The following is an 18,597-nucleotide window of genomic DNA, read 5'->3' as shown; positions in this document are numbered from 1 at the left end:
ATTTGTAAAGATTTTTATAGTAAACTTTTTGCCATTGAGAACAATGGAAATCATCCCATTTCAACCCTAATATCAGTTTCCTAGTAGTGCTGCCTGAAGAAATGTAACCAGAACTTAATAAATACAAAGAAGGAATAAGTAACTGAATGATAATAAGTTTACATACTGGAAGTCTATATTGGAGATGACAATTTTTAGGCCTTTGAGTAGACAATTTTTAAGATAAAAGAAATGTGGAAAGAAATTAAGGTGGTAGTCTAAGATAATGGAAAATCTCAATTTGCTGCCCCCCAAAATACAGAGAACCAATGATGAAGAATACTTCCCACTTCCTGAAAAGGGGATGGCAGACTCAAGATGAAGAATGAGAAATACATCTTTGAAATTACCTATAGAAGAATTTGTTTTGATTGATTGAAGTTTTGTTTTTATTTTTATTTTCAGTGGAGGTTATTTGAGTGAGTGATTAAAAATGCCTTTTTTTTTTTTTAAACCCTTACCTTCCGTCTTGGAGTCAATACTGTGTATTGGCTCCAAGGCAGAAGAGTGGTAAGGGCTAGGTAATAGGAGTTAAGTGACTTGCCCAGGGTCACACAGCTGTGAAGTGTCTGAGGCCGGATTTGAACCTAGGACCTCCCGTCTCTAGGCCTGGCTCTCAATCCACTGAGCTACCCAGCTGCCCCCTAAAAATGCTTTTTAATTAAAAAGAAATGGACCCAGCACTACCTTCTTTCACAATGAAGGATGAGAGAGAATAAGTATTTAATGAAGCATTTTATAAATAGAATATATAAAATATTTTCTTATAATTTATATTTGGTTTTTGCTCAAGATAAGATTTTGTTTCTTTCATAACTCAATTTTTAACTCTGTAAATATGCTGTATCCAAATAACAACTGTGTACATGTATTTTCATACTGTGGGGGAAAGATTTTAAAGCAATATATTTTATGTTTTCCTTTTTAGATTGCAAAATTGCGTCAGCAATTACAGAGAAGTAAACACAGCAGTAGGCATCATCGGGATAAAGATAGACAGTCTCCATTCCATGGTAACCATGCAGCCATTAACCAGTGTCAGGTAAGTCATCTATCATAGCATGCAGAGAAGGGTTAATATTGTTGTGATTTGTTATTTGGTAAGTAATTATTTTGCAGCAGAAAACTCATCATAGTCTATAATTGAAAGGTGAATTGAATATTAGCCAAATAAAAATTTTCCCCAAACCCCAGAAATATTAAGTTTTGAAAGGAAATTTAGGTATAATACTCAAGTGTTCCCACCAGTCTTAAACTTTGCAAAGTTCGTTCAATTTCTTTTCCTTCACTTTGTCTTGAGTAAAAGTAAGCAGGGCTTTTATGTATAATAAAGCAGCTTCATTTTTAGCACTTCTGTTTTTAAGTATTAAAACTTCACTAAAAGAGACTCATTTCTTATTATAGACTGGATACTTTAAAATGTACAGACTATAAGTCTCATCTATATCTTCCAGCACATCTTATGGAATAGTGCCTTCTGAAGGTTAGAATATAATGGGTTACTGATTAGGAATAGTACTTTAGCTTACAAAAATGTTTTACATGTACTATTTCAGTTGATCCTCTCAATGTCCCTCAATTGCAATTAGAGAAAATGAGGCTGCAAGAGGTAATTGAGAACTTACTCAGGTCACATGACTAATAAGTAGAAAAATTTAGATTTCTGGTGGCCATGCTTTTGATCTTAGCAGAAACTCCATACTGAAAACATGGTACCAATTGTTTTAAAGGAAAATAGTGAGCATTTGTACTTTTATGTGTATTTTTAAATTTTGTGCAAAAGGATTAATCTGTCACACCACTAGTTTTACATTTCTAACCTTAACCAAAATTCGAACTGACCTCATGGACTTGGACTTTGTTCTAGGACACCAACATTGGGAAAGTTAAAAAATAATTAATTTTAACAGTAATCAGATTTGTGATTTTGTTACCTTTATACTTTGATAGCACTTGTGCTCCAGTAACTAAAAACTAGTTTTAACAATAATTCTGAAGTAGAGGGACATGGTAGAATGAACACTGGTGTGAGTTCCAGTCCCATCTATTGCTTTAATTCTGTCACCTTAGGCAAATCAACCTGTACAGATCTTGGTTTTTTCATCTTTTGATGAGAGTTGGATTAAGGGCTTCTGTTCAGCTTCATTCCAACTCTGTACCAGTTATCCTGGGATCCTGGTCAGCAAGAGTAATGAAAACAGTGAAACAACTTACTGGTACTCTATCTTCCCCCCTTCACCCCTTTGTAGCTGCATCACCAGAGAACATTACTACCCTCTGGAGGCAACTTTCCTAACAGTTTACTCCCTCAGTTGATCAGACTTATGCTTTGTTGGCTTAGTAGATATAGAGAAAGCTAGACTTGGAAACAGAAGGGTTTGAGTTCATACTGTGTGGAGGTGATATATCAGCCATTGGAGCTATAATGGGAGGAAGTTCCTCACCTTTACAAGTAGATCCAATCCTTATCTTTCTCTTCATTTGGATTACCCTTAAGCAAAATTGATAGTTACAACTGACCAAATAATTGGATGTAGAAAGATGATGTTATTTAAATCTTATAAGTATTTTTTAATGTTTTAAAGTTTAGCAAAAATAGAACCGGAGAAATGTCTAAAATAAAAATATTGTGCATACTAATTTCCTTTGCTAAAATAGAAGTTATTGAAGTTTTCAGTATTTGGGTTAGTGATAAGGGTTTATTAGTGTTACCTTCAGCAATTGATAACTGATATTCCTTTAGGTTTTTAGGCCCTTTAGCAAGAAGATGACGTTTTTAGTTAATGCTATTCAAATACAGATTCTTAGGATTTCACATAATGAAATAAGAATTGAGTAACAGTGTAGTGATGTATTTTCCATTTAAATAGATGTGAAACTTCTGGATTTTCCACACACTTTTATTTTTGTTTTTCTTCACAAAATCCCTGAATCCTCTGGTAGGTAGCAACCTTTTAAAACTTCGACCTTTGATAGCATTTAATTTTCCTGTTCTGAATTTACTTTTTAATATTATTCATTATAGTTATTCATCTGTGATGGTTCCTTATTCCTCAGATACAAATCTCCTCAGATACAAATACTCCCCACCCCAGTGTGTGTATTAATTGATTTATAACTTTCTAATAAAGAGGCCACCCTCTGAAGACCAGTCCAGACGTCAGGGGGTAGCTAAACTATGGGAATTTCCACAGTGGCATGTGTGTTAGTGTTAGGTTGCCTAGATATGGAATAGATTATAAGTACACTCTGATTCCAAAAGCCAGAAGAAAATCGTGGGATAATTGAGAACTTGTACAGCAGTGGTAAAATATTAGGGAATAATGAGTGACAGGTAGGAGTGGCTATGCTGGAGATAAGCCCCTAGGAAGGGCAGGAATCAACTCATTTTGCTGACAATGGATTGGTTCATTTACTCATTCCATAGGGTCTTGCCCTGTCCTTTCAAGGGAGCCTGGCTCCTCAAGAAAGCTGAACACCTTGAAGGTAGAGATGACATTACATCTTAGTGGCATGATAGATATTGTATTGGACTTGGAGTCATAAAAGATCTGAGTTTGAATCCTCCCACAGGCACTTCTTAATTGTATGACCTAAATGAGTCATTTAATCCCTCTTCAGCCTCTATTTCTACATCAGTAAAATGAGAATGATATTAAAGCATAGGACTCTTATGAAGTTGAAATAAAAGAAGATATAATGTACTTGGTAAATCTTAATGTAATCTATACATGCTGGCTAGTGTTAACCATCATCTCAGTTGGTATTTGAAGCCTTTTATTTTTTTTTTACTCTTTTATAAAACATTTATTTAAAATTTCTCTGTTCCTTAAACACATACTATTTCTGTATGGGGGTAGTATGTAGTGCTAATAAATAGATATATTTTACAATTTCTGTTTAGATATTTCCAGCTCTGAATTCTTTATTTTGTTCAGTTATTATTTCTTTTTTTTGTTTATCCTTTTTAGATTTCTTCAGCTTTGAGAGCACATTAAATCTTCTATAATTTTTGTTTTACTATGTTAATATGTTACACCTATATAACTATAATTATGTATCTTTTATATACTAATATTATTTTATCTGTCTTGTTACATTTCACTTATCTTTTCCTGGATGAATTTAAAGAATGTCATGGTAGATTTAAAAAATTAGTTAATTTTTAAATTAAATAATATTTAAAATATTTTTTTGTTTTTTATTAAAATTAAATAAATTTAAAAAATAAACAGGCAGTAGAATCCCAGTGTGCAGATGCTAAAACTGACAAACCCTTAAGAGCATATTTTATGTAGAATACTACATACATATGAAGGTAATTTCCAAAAAATGGTTGTAATCAGGCCATCACAGAGAAAAGCAAATAAAAATTCACAGAATTGAAATAAATAGGCAGGCAACATTTATATTTAAAGAATTCACAGATTAACTAATTTTTTTATTAATTAATTTTTTATTTTGTTTTATATTTTTAAATACAGTAAAATTTTTTATGTAACTATTTTTAGTATTATGGCCTATAGTCTTCTAACTCCTGTTGTATTATAAAAATTTCCTAGAACTCTTTGTTTTGTTTTAAAATTAAAGCCATTAGAAATTTCATAATTTAATTTTACAGTTATAAGTGACAAATTATCAATCTAATATTAGCAAATTACCAAATAAGCAACCTCTAAGAAATGTCCTAGATAGATGTGGTTCCAATATATCTCTTATATATCTTGAGGTAATGTTTATTTTTGTAAGGGAGCTGGATTTGACTACTTTCTTATCAAATTTTTTAGGCCTCAGTACCCTCTGTATAAAATGAAGAGCTTGTACCAGATGGTCTTGGATGTTTGTTCTAACATGAACTAGACATACTATACCTATGCATTACCTCTACATACCTATACATTGCTATAGTTTGAACCATGATACTGAGAATTTGTCATGTTCCTGAAGTACTTTCAAAAAAGATTAAATTGTGTCCCTCATTTTAAAAATGGTTTGTTTGTCTGCTGAATTCTGCCTCCTAACCCTCCTACCTCAACTTTCCTCCTGTACTGCTCCTACAGTTTCTCCCATGAAGAACTCAAGAAAAACAAAATACATCACAAATACGGATAGTCAATCAAAGCAAATTTCTACCCCCAATTTGTTTCATTATATATTCTGAGACCTTCACCTATCTATCAGCAGCCAGATAGCTTGTGTTTGATCTTTAGTCCTCTGAAATCTTGGTTGGTCATTATGCAGACTACTTCAACACATAAGTATTTAAAATGTTTATATACCATAACTCATTCCTCTTAAGATTCCTCCTCACCCCCAAAAGATATATTAATATTTTGCAAATCCATAGAGGTTGTATTGCTTAGGACTAATCCTTTCCTTAACCTGCCTCTCACCTTTCCTTTTTCTCCTATTTTCCTGTTAAGTGAAATGTATTTGTTTTAAACACTTTCTGTTTGTGTATTTTTTTCCCCTTTGATCAATTCAGATGAGAATAGGGTTCAATTATCTTTTCATCAGGAATGCTTGGAAGTTCTCTATTTCTTTAGAGATCTATTTCTCTCCAGTAACATTGTAAGTTATTCTTTGCTTCAAGCCCCTTGTAATTCACCTTCTGAAGTATCATTTTCATCAGGTTTTCCACTTCTTTATTGTGGTGGCTGTTAAATCATGTGCTGCCCTGATAGGGTTCTTTCTCTCTGGCTGCTTGTAGTATTTTTTTTGTTTCTGACACGGAATCCCTGGACTTTGTCATATTCTTGGGAATTCTCATTTTGGGGTTACTTTTTTTTTTTTAACCCTTACCTTCCGTCTTGGAGTCAATACTGTGTATTGGCTGCAAGGCAGAAGAGTGGCAAGGGTAGGCAATGGGGGTCAAGTGACTTGCCCAGGGTCACACAGCTGGGATGGGGTTACTTTTAGAAGGTAACCTTTGAATTTTTTTTTCTTTGCACTTTGCCCTCTGGTTCTAAGAGATCTAAACAGTTTTCTCTTAATATTCCTTGAAATTTGATATGTGGGGGTCTTTTTTTTTTTTTTAAGTTATTGTGTTCAGGTAGACCAATGATTCTCAATTTTTACCTCCTGTTTTCCAAGTCAATTTTGTTCTATGAGATAATATTATATTTCCTTTTTGTTTTAACATTTTGGCTTTGTTATAATATTTCTTATTGCCTCATTAAAGTAGTTGTCTTTTATTTGTTCTGTTCTAATTTTCAAGGAGTTTGTTACTTGGGCAAAGTTATGTTACCTCTTGTGCAAGGCTGTTATTCATTCCTTTTCCAGTTATTTATTTTGTAGCTGTCATTTCTTTTCCAATTTTTTTCTCAGATGTGATCATTTCATTTATAAAAACATTTTAAACCTTTTTTTCCTAACCTTTTCCCCCATACCTTCTAGGAATGCAAATTGAATTTTTTATTCTCCAACTGTTTTTCTTTGAGATTATGCTTATAGATACTTTGGAGTCATTCTCTTCTGAGTTGGTCTCAAGCATCCATACTAGCTGATACCATAATAGCTTTTTATGGTTAGATTCTCCCCTTCTCCTTCCAAACTAATTAATGATTTAGGACTGGGCTCTCTGCACTTAAGGAGAGAATATCTCGGCTAGTCCTGTTACCAGGTTACCAAGACTGCTTTCTTGAGATATTGAATATTATTGTGTTCTTCTTAGAAACAGGCTGGGAAACGACAGGCTTTTATTGCTCCCCAAGGTATTTGATACAGGACAGTGTCTTTTTGTTTATTTATTTGTTGAATTTTATTTTTTTCAATTACATGTAGAAATAATTTTTGACAATTGTTTCCTGACATTTGCAATTTAGATTGTCTCCATCCCTTCCCTTCTCCCTGAGGCAGTAAATAGTCTGATAAAGGTTATATTGGTGTTTTCATGCAATACACATTTCTATATTTCCCATGTCATGACTGAAAACACATATCACACATATACAATAAAAAAACTTAAAAAGGAAAGAGTGAAACTAGTGTGCTTTGTTTTGCTATCAGATTCCTACTGAACCTTCTTTGACTATAGAGGGGGTTGGGTTTTTTATCATGAGTTCCTTGGGGTTATCTTGGAAACTTGTTTTGCTACAAATGGTTTGGTCCCTCACAGTTGATCTTTGTACAATATTTCTGTGACTGTTTACACTGTTGTCCTGGTTCTGCTCACTGCACTTTTGCATGAGTTCATATAAGTCTTTCCAGATGTTTCTGAGCTCATCCTGTTTATCATTTCTTATGGCATAATTATTTTCTGTTGGCAACTACATTTCATGGCTTATGGAACCATTCCTCAGGCAATAGACATTCCCTCAGTTTCCAAATCATTGCTATACAAAAAGAGCCATTCAAAATATTTTTGTACAGGTAGGTCCTTTTCCCTTATCTCTGATCTCTTGGGAATGCAGTCCTAGGAGTGATATTGCTGGGTTCCATATTGTTCCCAACCTGGGTCCAAGACTGTGTAAGAGTGAACTCCTGCCAGAAGGCTCTGTGGGTTCTGAGGGGCAGTCTCTCCTGCAATCTGGGATTCCTTGCTTCTCTTTAGCTGGACTAGCTGAGAATTTTTTCTGAGTTTGGGGTCTGAGCCATATTTGTGCTGCCACCACCACCACTTATCCTTCTCCTTGTTCAGCACATTGGCCGGCTTCATCCTCACCAGGAATGCCACTCTCCTGAGCAGGTGCTCTTCTCTACTACCTCGATGTGACCTCAAACTAGATAAACAGCCACATAGTTGTCATTTGGCACCTTTCCTTCCTCCCCTTCCATCATATTGTTAAAGAAGACATGTTTTAAAAAATGTGAAAATATAATGAATAGATCTGTTTGTATCTTCATTTAGACTCCATCAGTTTTTTTCTCGGAAGGCACGTGGCATTTTTCATCATAAGACCTTTGGGGTTATTTTGGATCATTGAATTGCTGAGACCAGCTAAGTCATTCACAGTTGTTCATTATACATTATTTCTGTTGTTGTTTATGATGTTCTGTTAGTTCTGCTTACTCCAGTTTGCATCCATTTACCCAGGTCTTTCCAGGTTTTTCTGAAAACATCCAAATCATTTCTTACAGCATGATAGTATTGTGTTACAATCATATATCACAACATATTCAGCCATTCCCCAATTGATGGGCATCACTCCCATTTCCCGTTCTTTTTTTTTTTTAACCCTTATCTCCCATCTTAGAATCAATATGTTGTATTTGTTCCAAGGCAGAAGAATGGGAGGTATAATGGTTAAAATTATGGTTGAGACTGAATGTAATAATTATTTTGGTCGCCCCAGATTTTATTTATAAAATCCTAATGAAACACCCAAGTCAGCTGGAAATTTTATAGTGATTTAATTGATAATGGAGGAGATTAAGGAGAAGGAAGAAGGAAAGGAGTAGGTTCTTCCCTGTGCCCACCCCCATCCCCCACTATTACCGAGTGGGGAGATTAGGAAATAAGGTTATAGAGTATGAAGGAGGAAGGAGTCAGCTTGAACTCCAAAAAGGAAAGGGCTAAGCCAAGATGCCCGAACCTGAAATCAGCTCCAGGGCAAACTCACCGCCAAACCCAGACAAAATAACTGCCACCATTCCAAGATTGTCAGAACGCCTAGCACACTCTCAGCCAGTTGCCTCTCTAGGGAAAGAGGAAGAGAAAGTTACATGCCGTTATAGACGGTTTTACATCACTTTCCTGTGTCTCATCTGTACCAATGATAGCTTGACTTAGGACAGTCCAGAGATCTGTCAACTTTTTTCTGTACATGTCTGTTGAAGGCCATTTCCTCAGATAATTAAATCTTGAGTTTGGTGCAGACCTTCCTAATCTTGTTAAACTAAGGAGAGTGGAGAAATGTAGGGTTCCCAAGACCTGATTCTGTTAGTCCAAGTATCTCTATTATTATTGATTAGGAAATAGCTAAATCAGATCTTAGGGTGGAATAGTTTTAAAATTCACTGAAGGACTAGGCAATGGGAGTTAAGTGACTTGCCCAAGGTCACACAGCTAGAAAGTGTCTGAGGCCAGATCTGAACCCAGGACCTTCTGTCTCTAGGCCTGGCTCTCAATCCACTGAGCTACCCAGTACCCAACCTGCCCCCCTCCCCCCCCCCCCCCCCCCGCCACAATCCCCTGTTCTATACCACCACAAAAAAGCTGCTATAAGTATTTTTGTTCAAATATCCCACCCCCAATATCTTTGTGATAAAGACCTACTAGAGGTATTACTATTTCAAAAGGGGTATACACAGTTTTGGATCCCTTTGAATGTAATTCTACCTATGGTATAATAGTGTCCCAATTTTTCTACATCCTCTCCAATATTTATCATTTTCCTTTTCTGTCCTATTAACCAGTCTGCTTGGTATGAGGTGATACCTCGGTGTTGTTTTAATTTACATTTCTCTTAATTGATGATGATTTGGAGCATTTCATATGATTGTTGATAGTCCTAATTTCTTCATCTGAAAAGTGCCTGTTCATATTCTTCATTCATCAATTGGACGAATGACACATATCCTTACACATTTGACTCAGTACCCTACATATGTGGTCTTGGTCTGAGATAAATAAAAACAATTTTTAACACCCCCCCCCCCCCTTTCTTCTAATCTTGGTTGCATTGATTTTTGTTTGGCACTTTTTCTTGTGCTGTCCTCTCCATGAGGCCTATTGATGGCCTACCCCATCCCCACTGAACATTGCTTTTATCTTTCTCCCTGTGCTGAGTTGGGATGGATAAGTGATGCACTGTTATCTTTTCTGGATTTCCTCATCAATATTTGAACCTGGTGCATTTTCTAGATCTGTTTGGAAAAGTTCATAAGCAGGAGATCATCCCCACTTCATCCTATTACTATTATCTTGACTTTGAACTCTCATTCTTCGTTGTTTTCAATAGTTTCTTTAGAGCTAATTTTTTTTTTAATTTAAAATTCATGGTATATGTGCTAAAAGCAAGAGAGAAATGTTCGTGACTGCCTCTTCCAAGTAGCTCTCATTCTAATTTGGGGGAAATAATACTCATGGGAAATTTCAAACTCAGGTCAGGTAGAAAGCTCTCCTAGTTCTTAGTGGCAAAGCAGATGATAATTTCTTCCTTAATATTATTATTTCTGCTGATCATATAATTTGCTTCTGATGGTAAAGATTTTGACAGAGCCAAAGACTTTGATGTTGAGATTCTCCTCTCCACACCCCCATCTCCATCCCCAAGTCTCAAGTGACTAGCTGTTCCAGGATCTGGGGACTGGAGCACCTAGAGAAGCAATTGCCAATTGAATGTCTATAAGGTTTATTTCCTGGGATGATGACTATGGGGATTGGCCTAGAAACCAGTCCCAGTGGTCTGGGGGTTATTTCTATTCTTGTCAGTCTTAGTTTTCATGCCCAATAATTACTAGCAGTTGGTATTGGCACTGATGAGTAGAATGGATCCCTTTTACTTCACTCAGTGATTGATGGAAGTGAGGCTTGGAAATGAAGACATTGCCAAAAGTTTAGCAAGTCCTGCCTTCCCAAGACACTTGGATTTAGGGCCCTGGACTGTCTCTAGCAGGGGAGACTATCACTATCTTGGACCATGGATCCTAGATTTATCTCCATATGAGTAGAGATAATGATTGAGGTGACAGCCTGGTAATTGTTTGACTTGCCTTGTACTTGCTGCTTTAGGTGGGTCATCTTGCCTGACCTATAGGTGGCTTTGGTCAAATGGCATGTAAGCGGAAATTATTTTCATGGGAAATCTGTAGCAAATAATTTGCATAAACATACGTAAGGATAATTTTAGCGTTGTGACTTAAATCTATGTAATTGGTCACCAGGGAAAATCCCAAATAATAAAATACCCAAGTCAGCTGGAAATTATGGTGATTTTAATTAATATAGAGAGAAGGAATTAAGAAGAGAGAGGGAGAGGAAAGAGTTAATTTAAACTGCTCCAGCTCAGGCTGAGCCAGGCAGGAGTTAAAGGCCTTGGACAAAGGGACCTCCCTGAGCCCAAGGGAAGGAAGTCAGTCACCAGGAGGCTGAGTTCCTTCATTGAACTGAACTTACAGGCTGTTCATATAGACCTCTTTTTAAAGATCTTTTATCTTGTGTCACCTCCCCTAAATTTTCCCATCTACCAATCACAGCAGACGCTTTTCTCCAGGACTGCCCATTCTTTAGTTCTCACCTACTTTGATTAGATTTTTGAATTACTTAACACTTAAGTTCACCTTTTGTTAGTTACTTGACCTTTTTGTGATTAATTTAACCTTTATAGGTACTTAACATCTTTTTGTATTCCGGTCTAAAAATACACTTAGCTTAATGTTCTAGCTTCACTATAAAGTGAGAACTAAGTACCTTCATTGTTCAATCAGGAGATTACAACTTTATCTTCCCCTAAAGTACTGTCTAAGTAGGGTGGTGTAATTTTAAAGTTCACACATATTAATATGAGATAATTAAATTTCTGATGAAATGCTATTGCTTATTGCTTTTGGTCATATAATAAAACCAGATATTCCAGCTGCTTCAAGGAGAACCTATAAGCCATTCTTCTAGTCAACTGCAACTTCTTCCTTGTTTAATTTATACCAAGAATGTCAAGATTGATAATTTTTAGTACCCCTACTACTTTTGAAGAACAAGCAACAAATTAAAATTTACAAATGGTTTTAACTTTGTGATTCTTAGCAGAATATCTTTTCTACTGTCACTACAGAAATTAAAGGAGTCTACATAGGGCTGAAGGTTGTTTGGTATTCGTCACCAGATGACTTGCCTACTGGACTGCTTTTCTGTGATTAGACTGGCCCTCAGAAAGCAGATTTGGTCAGCTATTGGGATCATACTAGAGACTTTCAAGCATGATAGATTCTTCTCAAACTTACATTATCTTTGCTTAGTCCATGAGAACCCCAAATCACCATCATAACCTAATGTGGCCTTAGAGTAGGTCTTTGTGGAGTATGTTGGTAGGGAATATTAGCACTTTAAAAAAGCAATCAGTGGACCTCATCTTTACCTTTAATCAGTTGATGGAAGACTGCAGAATACAAAATTTCACCTTGCCTATTATTTACTAATAAAAACGTACTTGGTTATGTAGAGGAAAACACCTCCAAAGATCTCTCCCCCCAAAAAATGTTTCACATACACTTCAGTCATTTAGAATCCTTTGAAAGGTGTACAATCTTTATATAAGTTTCTTCAATTCTGATTAAAAAAAAAATTGTGAGATGTGTGTTTGCCAGAGCTATTTGCTTTTGCAATAGGGAACAGTCAATTAACAGGTGCTTGTTAAGGTTTTTTTAATCCATTGAAAAATCCAAATGAATGATTCCCTGTAGATCATGAAGTCTTCCAGATTTTCCCTAGATGATTTTATATCAATTGTCAAGTCCTAAAAACATTGCAGAGCCTCAGGAATGAGACCACTAAGTAACCATTTAAAGATTTGGCTAGATCATTCACATAGGAAAACACACAAGTGGATGAAAAATATCTATTTCCCAAATTATTACATATGCTTAGATGAACAACTTTGTCCACCAGAATGTATATCTGGAACAAATAAAAGTAGGCATGTAATAATTAAAATAGTGGAAGACTTAAATTGTAGTAGATAAAAGAGTGGATGAGTAAATTGTGACCACAGAAAATATGTTTTTCAAGACAGTGTCTTGTTTTAAATCAAATATAAAGTGGTTGCCAGGGAAATATTCCCAACTATGAAATATACCCAAGTCAACTGGGTTTTATAGAGATTTTAATTCATACAAATGAGGAATTAAAGAAAGAGAGAATAGGGGAATAATGAGAAAAGGATAGGCTGGCCCAGGGCAGCCCTGGCCAACCCAGGCCTAAGCCCTAAGAGAAAAATCAGTCAGTCCTTAATCACTCACCACAAGATCTGTCCAAGCAAGGATTCTAGTGACACCAGGTTCAGCTTCATCTCAGCTGACTCCCAGCTCAATCCTGAATCTGAAACTGAATGTATATGTCCTCAGCTCCCTTTCTGAGTTCCTTTTAAAAGGAATTTTCTCCTATGTCACCTCCCCTAAATTCTTACATCTACCAATCACAGTAGATGTTTTCCAAAAGACAGACCATTCTTAATTCACACCTAAGAAGTCTAAACTTTTGAGTAATTCACGCCTGAGTAAGTTCTCACCTCTTTGCCTTTTGCAAGTTCACAAGTTGCCTGACCTTTATAGATACTTAGTACCCTTTTGTATTAGTTCTAAAATTAGGCACAGCTTAAGAACTTTTTGCCTTACTATAAGTATGGGTTTAAGTATTTTTTATTGTTCAGCAAAGAGTTTCTTCCCCTAAAGCAGGCTTAAGTAGGGGTGGAGTAGAGGTCTTCACATTCCTGATCTAAGTAGAAGTCTCACATTCCTGATCTAAGTTCCTTCATTGTTTAAAATGGGGAATGGTCTTAACCCAACCTTATGAAGTAGGGTCTGAGAATTTTTTTAAGGTTTACAACCCAACCTTATGAAGTAGGGTCTGAGAATTTTTAAGGTTCACAGGCAGGGGACTGATCCAAGAATTAAACAGAATTAAATGGCTTGAGGAAAGATCAGTTAAGAGTTCCTCAAAGAATTTGGACAGCCCTTTCAGTAACCCTATTCTTCTCCTAGAAAGAGATTGTTTTTGTTGGTTTTATTTATTGTATTTTTCCCCAATTACATGTAAAAAGGGTTCCAACAAATTTCAAAGAATATTGAGTCTTGAATTCTCTCCTTTCCTCCCTCCCCACCAACCTCCTATTCACCTGGAATTGGTAAGGAATCTCACAGATTTTACATGTGCAATCGTGTAAAACAATTTTCCATATTAATCTTTTGTGGAACAATACTCATAGAAAAAAGAAAGTGAAAAAAGTTTGCTTTGGTCTGTAGTTAGGCTCCTTTTCTCTGGAAATAGATGGCGTTTTTTATAAGGAGTCCTTTGAGATGCTTTTGGATCTTTATATTGCTGAGAATAGCTATTATTCACTGCTGTTCGCTTATATAAAGTATTCCTGATATTATGTACACTGTTCTGATTCTCCTTTTTTCACTCTGCTTCAGTTTGTGTAAGTCTTTCCAGGTTTTTCTGAGCTCCTCCAGCTTTTCATTTCTTATAACACAATAGTGTTTCATTATGATCATATACTGTAATTTACTCAGCCATTCCCCAATTGATGACTATCTCCATACTTATCTAAGCTTTGCCTCCCTAAAAAGAGCTACTTTAAATATTTTTGTATATATAGGTCCCCTTCCCATTTTTGTTTTTTCAATATCTGGGATACAACTAGTAATGGATTAAAGGGTATGTACTGTAACCCTTTTGGGGCATGGGGCATAGGTCTAAATTGCTCTCCTTATGATTTGAATCAGTTCACAACTCCCCTCAACAATGCATTAATATATCATTTTCCTTTCCTGTCATCATGAGAGCCAATCTAATAAGTGCGGGGGAAGTACCTCAGAGCTGTTTCTAATTAGTAATTTTCTTCAAAAATATTTTATTTTATTTTAAAAATATTTTTCCGTGTTTGCGTGATTCATTTTCTTTCCCTCCCCTCTTCCTCCACCGCCCTACCAGCTCCCAGAGGCAACGAGCAACATAACCACTGGGTTATACAAATGTTATCACTAGATTTACATATTATTCATTTTTGCAATAGAGCAATCTTTTAAAGTCAAAACCCCAAATCATATACCCATATAAATAAGTGATATGTTTTTCTTTGCATTTCTACTTCCATAGTTCTTTCAGTGTGGACAACATTCTTTCTCATAAGTCCTTTGGGAATGTCCTGAACTATTGCAAGCAATTTCCTAATTAATAGTAATTTAGAGCATTTTTTTTTCATGACTATAGAGAGCTTTTATTACTTTGTTTGAGAACTGCCTATTTGTATCCTTTTACTATTTATCAGTTGAGGAATGACTTGTATTCTTATATATTCAACTCATGTCTTTGTATTTGAGAAATGAGACCTTTATTAGAATTGTAAAAAATTTTTGCATTATTATGATTACTGTGTATTTTTTTACATCTTATTAACCCCTGTTTAGTTTCTGACCACCCCAGATCCTCAATTTGCCCCACCCATGCCTCAGGTTTTTTACAAGGGTTTTTCTCCCATCATCATTCATCCATTGTTCCCTACTTAAGGGCTGAAAGTTGCTTGTAACAAAATCTGGGCAAAAGATGCAGATGTTGCTTGTTTCTATGTTCATTAGCAGCTCCTTTTGAGAGATAGAAGGCATAATCGGGGAACAAGTTATCTGGTCATAATTTAAGAGCAGCCCTATCCCATGGGTGGAGCTGTCAGAGCATAAAGTTTCTCAGTCCTTGTCAGGACTGAAGTTCCTATTACTATGATTACTATGTAGTCTGAATGGGAGCAGGTTGCTAAGAATTCTTTATTATCAGCTGGCATTGGGCTGGAACTGGCACACCTTAATTAGTCTCATGCCTAAGAAGAGAAAACCATTGTACTTTTTTAACATTGGACTCTAAAAAAGACAAGTAGCTTTTATGTTGCCAGGCTTTGGCTAGGTAATAACACTTGTTTTTCTTGAAGTTTTAAGCACAAACTAGAGTCAGCCTAGACTAAAGGTGAATTGAGCTAGAAATGGGGTCAAAATGTAGCAAAAGTAGATTAGATTTAGAGGAAGGCACTAAAGTTCAAAACAATCCTCCTCCCTCTCCTCTAAGTTTTTGAGTTTTTCCTCCAACAATAATTTTTTTTCTATTTGCCCCTAAGACTTCTGCTGCTTAAGTTTCTGGTTCAGATCAAAACATAGTCTTATTTCCCAAGTGACACAGAACTGAATATTTTTTACAGGAATCAATTCCATTTCTAAATAATGTGGACTAGTTGAATAATTTCATTATTAGAATGTATTGCTCTGCAGTCATAATTAATTTTACAGTACTAACTATAACCTTTAATTGGCTAGATTTGTTTTCAGTGTCTTAGGGTGACAAGACAGGGCAAAAAATGGTTACCAGGAATTTATTCTGAAATAAATATATACAAACCATAGCTTCCTAGCTATATTTAACCAAGAATCAATAGAGTATCATCCTAATATATTTAACTTTATGTTTCTAGGGTACTTTGCAAATAAGAATTGATGTTTTGAGGTATTAACCTGAGGCATTCAAAGATTCATAATTCTCAAAGAATTACAATTATGTTTACATTATACTAATGAAGGTAAAGAGATAGAGTGATGCCTTTTTGAAAATTTTTCTTTTTCCTTTTTTTGATTTGAAAATTTTTATTTAATTAATTTAGAATATTTTTTGAAAAATTTTAAAGAAGGAAACATATTTTCCTGTTTCACCCCTAATTAGTCAGGACATCTCATTCACCATAAGTTCTGATTACTTTTATAGTTTTATAAATAGGTAGACAGATAGGTCCCATTTTGGTATGGATTCATTTTTAAAAGTTGTTTCACCCAAGAGCTCCACAAACAGAAATATACTCATGTGAATTTTTTATTAATAAGTTATGAAGTGTGTTAACCATTCACTTTTTAGAAATATGGATTGTTATGATAAGTTTAATAACAGAAGTCCAGAAAATCATTTTAATTCACTATGCAGAAATATGCAGGTGTAAGTCAAGTGTTGATGGATGAGTTTTGATTAAATCAGTAATAATCCTGGTTCTTAATAGACTGAACAATTATTGTTCAGGAATGTAGGATGTATTGTCAGAACAAATGTTGATCCTCACTTCAGATTTATATTGATAGTGGCTTTCACCTTTCCTTTGAATAGTTCCCTGTAAGTAATAATGGTATTTTGCCACAGGATAACCAAAACTTTGCCCCAGAGTCTGGCCCCCTAGCCTGAAGTTTAGCTATTTAAGGCAAGAGCCTTAAATAGACTATTCCTGTAAGTAAAGTGTTGTGTTGTTTTTTTTCAGGCCAGTATTGGTTGCCCCCTCGTTTTACAGGCAAGAGACTGAGGTTTTTATTAGTATCCCCTGCTTGTACTTACATAAAAAAAGACTCTTTCTCTTCAGCAAAATCAGTTTTTTTATTTGATACATAGATCATGTATGTAGCACTTATTTGTGTAGACATTATTTTCTTTCCTTTTTTGTAAATTTGTTGAAAGCAGAAACTATCTCTTAATTCTTTTTTACAATCTTGCATGATAGGTTCAAGATAAATGCTGATTGAAACATTGTCTAGAAATGACTGGGATTTTTTTGTTGTTTGTCTTTTAAGTTAGAGACAAACCATTTGGGAAATATTTGGCATTGGATAAAATACACTTGAGAAAGACTGTTAAACTGAATAAGTTGGGAATTATAGAGAATTTTTCTAGCTGAAAGTTCACTGTCGTTAGCAAAGAGGTGGGGAGGTGTATCATTGTACCAAAAAGTGCTCATTTATTACACCTGAGGGTCACTTAGGAAATATATTTAGAGCTGGAAGAGTAATTCATGATAATGCTTAACACTTGAACTAACTACCTTATTTTTTAAATAGGTTCTAATTAGAAGCATTTCATTATTATAAATGTAGGGTACCTTTATTGGAATTGTTACATGATTCTTTGCAAATTTCCAGTTACTACCATCACTTTCTATCATACTTTATTTTCTGCTCTCTTTTCTCAGCATGAAATTTCCTATCAATTTGAAATTTAACAATTCATTTGGTATCAAGATTTAATGTTTTTTCTTATTTGTAATTATCTCATGCCCACTTAGTCATGTCCTTCATTTTTGCACAAATGAATCATCTGTCAGCTATTCCTGAAGGAAAGCACCTATGTTCTTCAGTGTGCATTTTCACCTTATCTTGTGTAGCCATGATCTATTGAAGAGGATGACATGAATTACCTAGATATATAATAGATGTTTGTGTGGCACATGTCCAGTTCCCCTCCCTTCTTTCTAAGCAGCAGTCATAACTTCACTAAAATTGATGTAAAGTTTAAAGGAGTCAAGAGTGCTTCCCTCTTTTTATCTCCTTCACCTGCCAGTTAAGTTCTGCTTTGTGCTGTGGGAAAAGTGAAACCTTTATAAGGCAGTTTTTGCAACCCCCCTCCCCCTTTAAGCTGAGAATTGTCCATTGTTTAACACTTAAACTGGATATTCCCCAACCTCCCAACTACTAGGGTCCTTTAGATTCACCTTTATGCACATAATTTATAACTCTTGTAGTAAGTTGTTATCAAAATTGCCACTAGGGCTGATTAAGTAACGAATTCTGATTCTCAACTAATGTCATCTGGATGCTAGTCAATTTTGTTGAGCTTGTCTCATCCCATAAATTAGACTCTTGGAAATAATAGTCTATGGCCAACTCTGCAGGATAAAGTGTGACGATTTACGTTCTATTTAATATAATCAGCAGCTAGCTATTTATTAAATACCTACTATGTGTCAGGCACTGCCCTAAGTTAGTGGGGATTAAAAAAACAACCAAACAAGTAGTTCTTTATGAATAAAGGTATCCTTTTCCACATTTCTCAATTGACTTAAATATGTGAAGCCTTTAAAGACATATAATAGATGCTTTATATATTCGTAT

The 18,597-nt window shown here is 35.2% G+C and overlaps 1 protein-coding gene across 4 annotated transcripts in view; it reads left to right on the top strand.

The window, feature by feature from the left end:
* FAM117B (family with sequence similarity 117 member B) overlaps positions 1-18,597 on the top strand; it is a 119,561-nt gene that overhangs the window by 76,670 nt on the left and 24,294 nt on the right. For all 4 annotated transcript variants that reach the window (XM_016425180.2, XM_056807360.1, XM_016425179.2 and 1 more), the window contains exon 4: positions 968-1,081. In XM_016425180.2, the coding sequence (XP_016280666.2) occupies positions 968-1,081 (114 nt within the window). The remainder of the gene's footprint in view (positions 1-967; positions 1,082-18,597) is intronic.

The sequence above is a fragment of the Monodelphis domestica genome, chromosome 8, assembly GCF_027887165.1.
Source record: "Monodelphis domestica isolate mMonDom1 chromosome 8, mMonDom1.pri, whole genome shotgun sequence".
In the NCBI taxonomy this organism is placed as follows: Eukaryota; Metazoa; Chordata; class Mammalia; order Didelphimorphia; family Didelphidae; genus Monodelphis; species Monodelphis domestica.
This window is presented reverse-complemented; position numbering and strand designations above follow the sequence as displayed.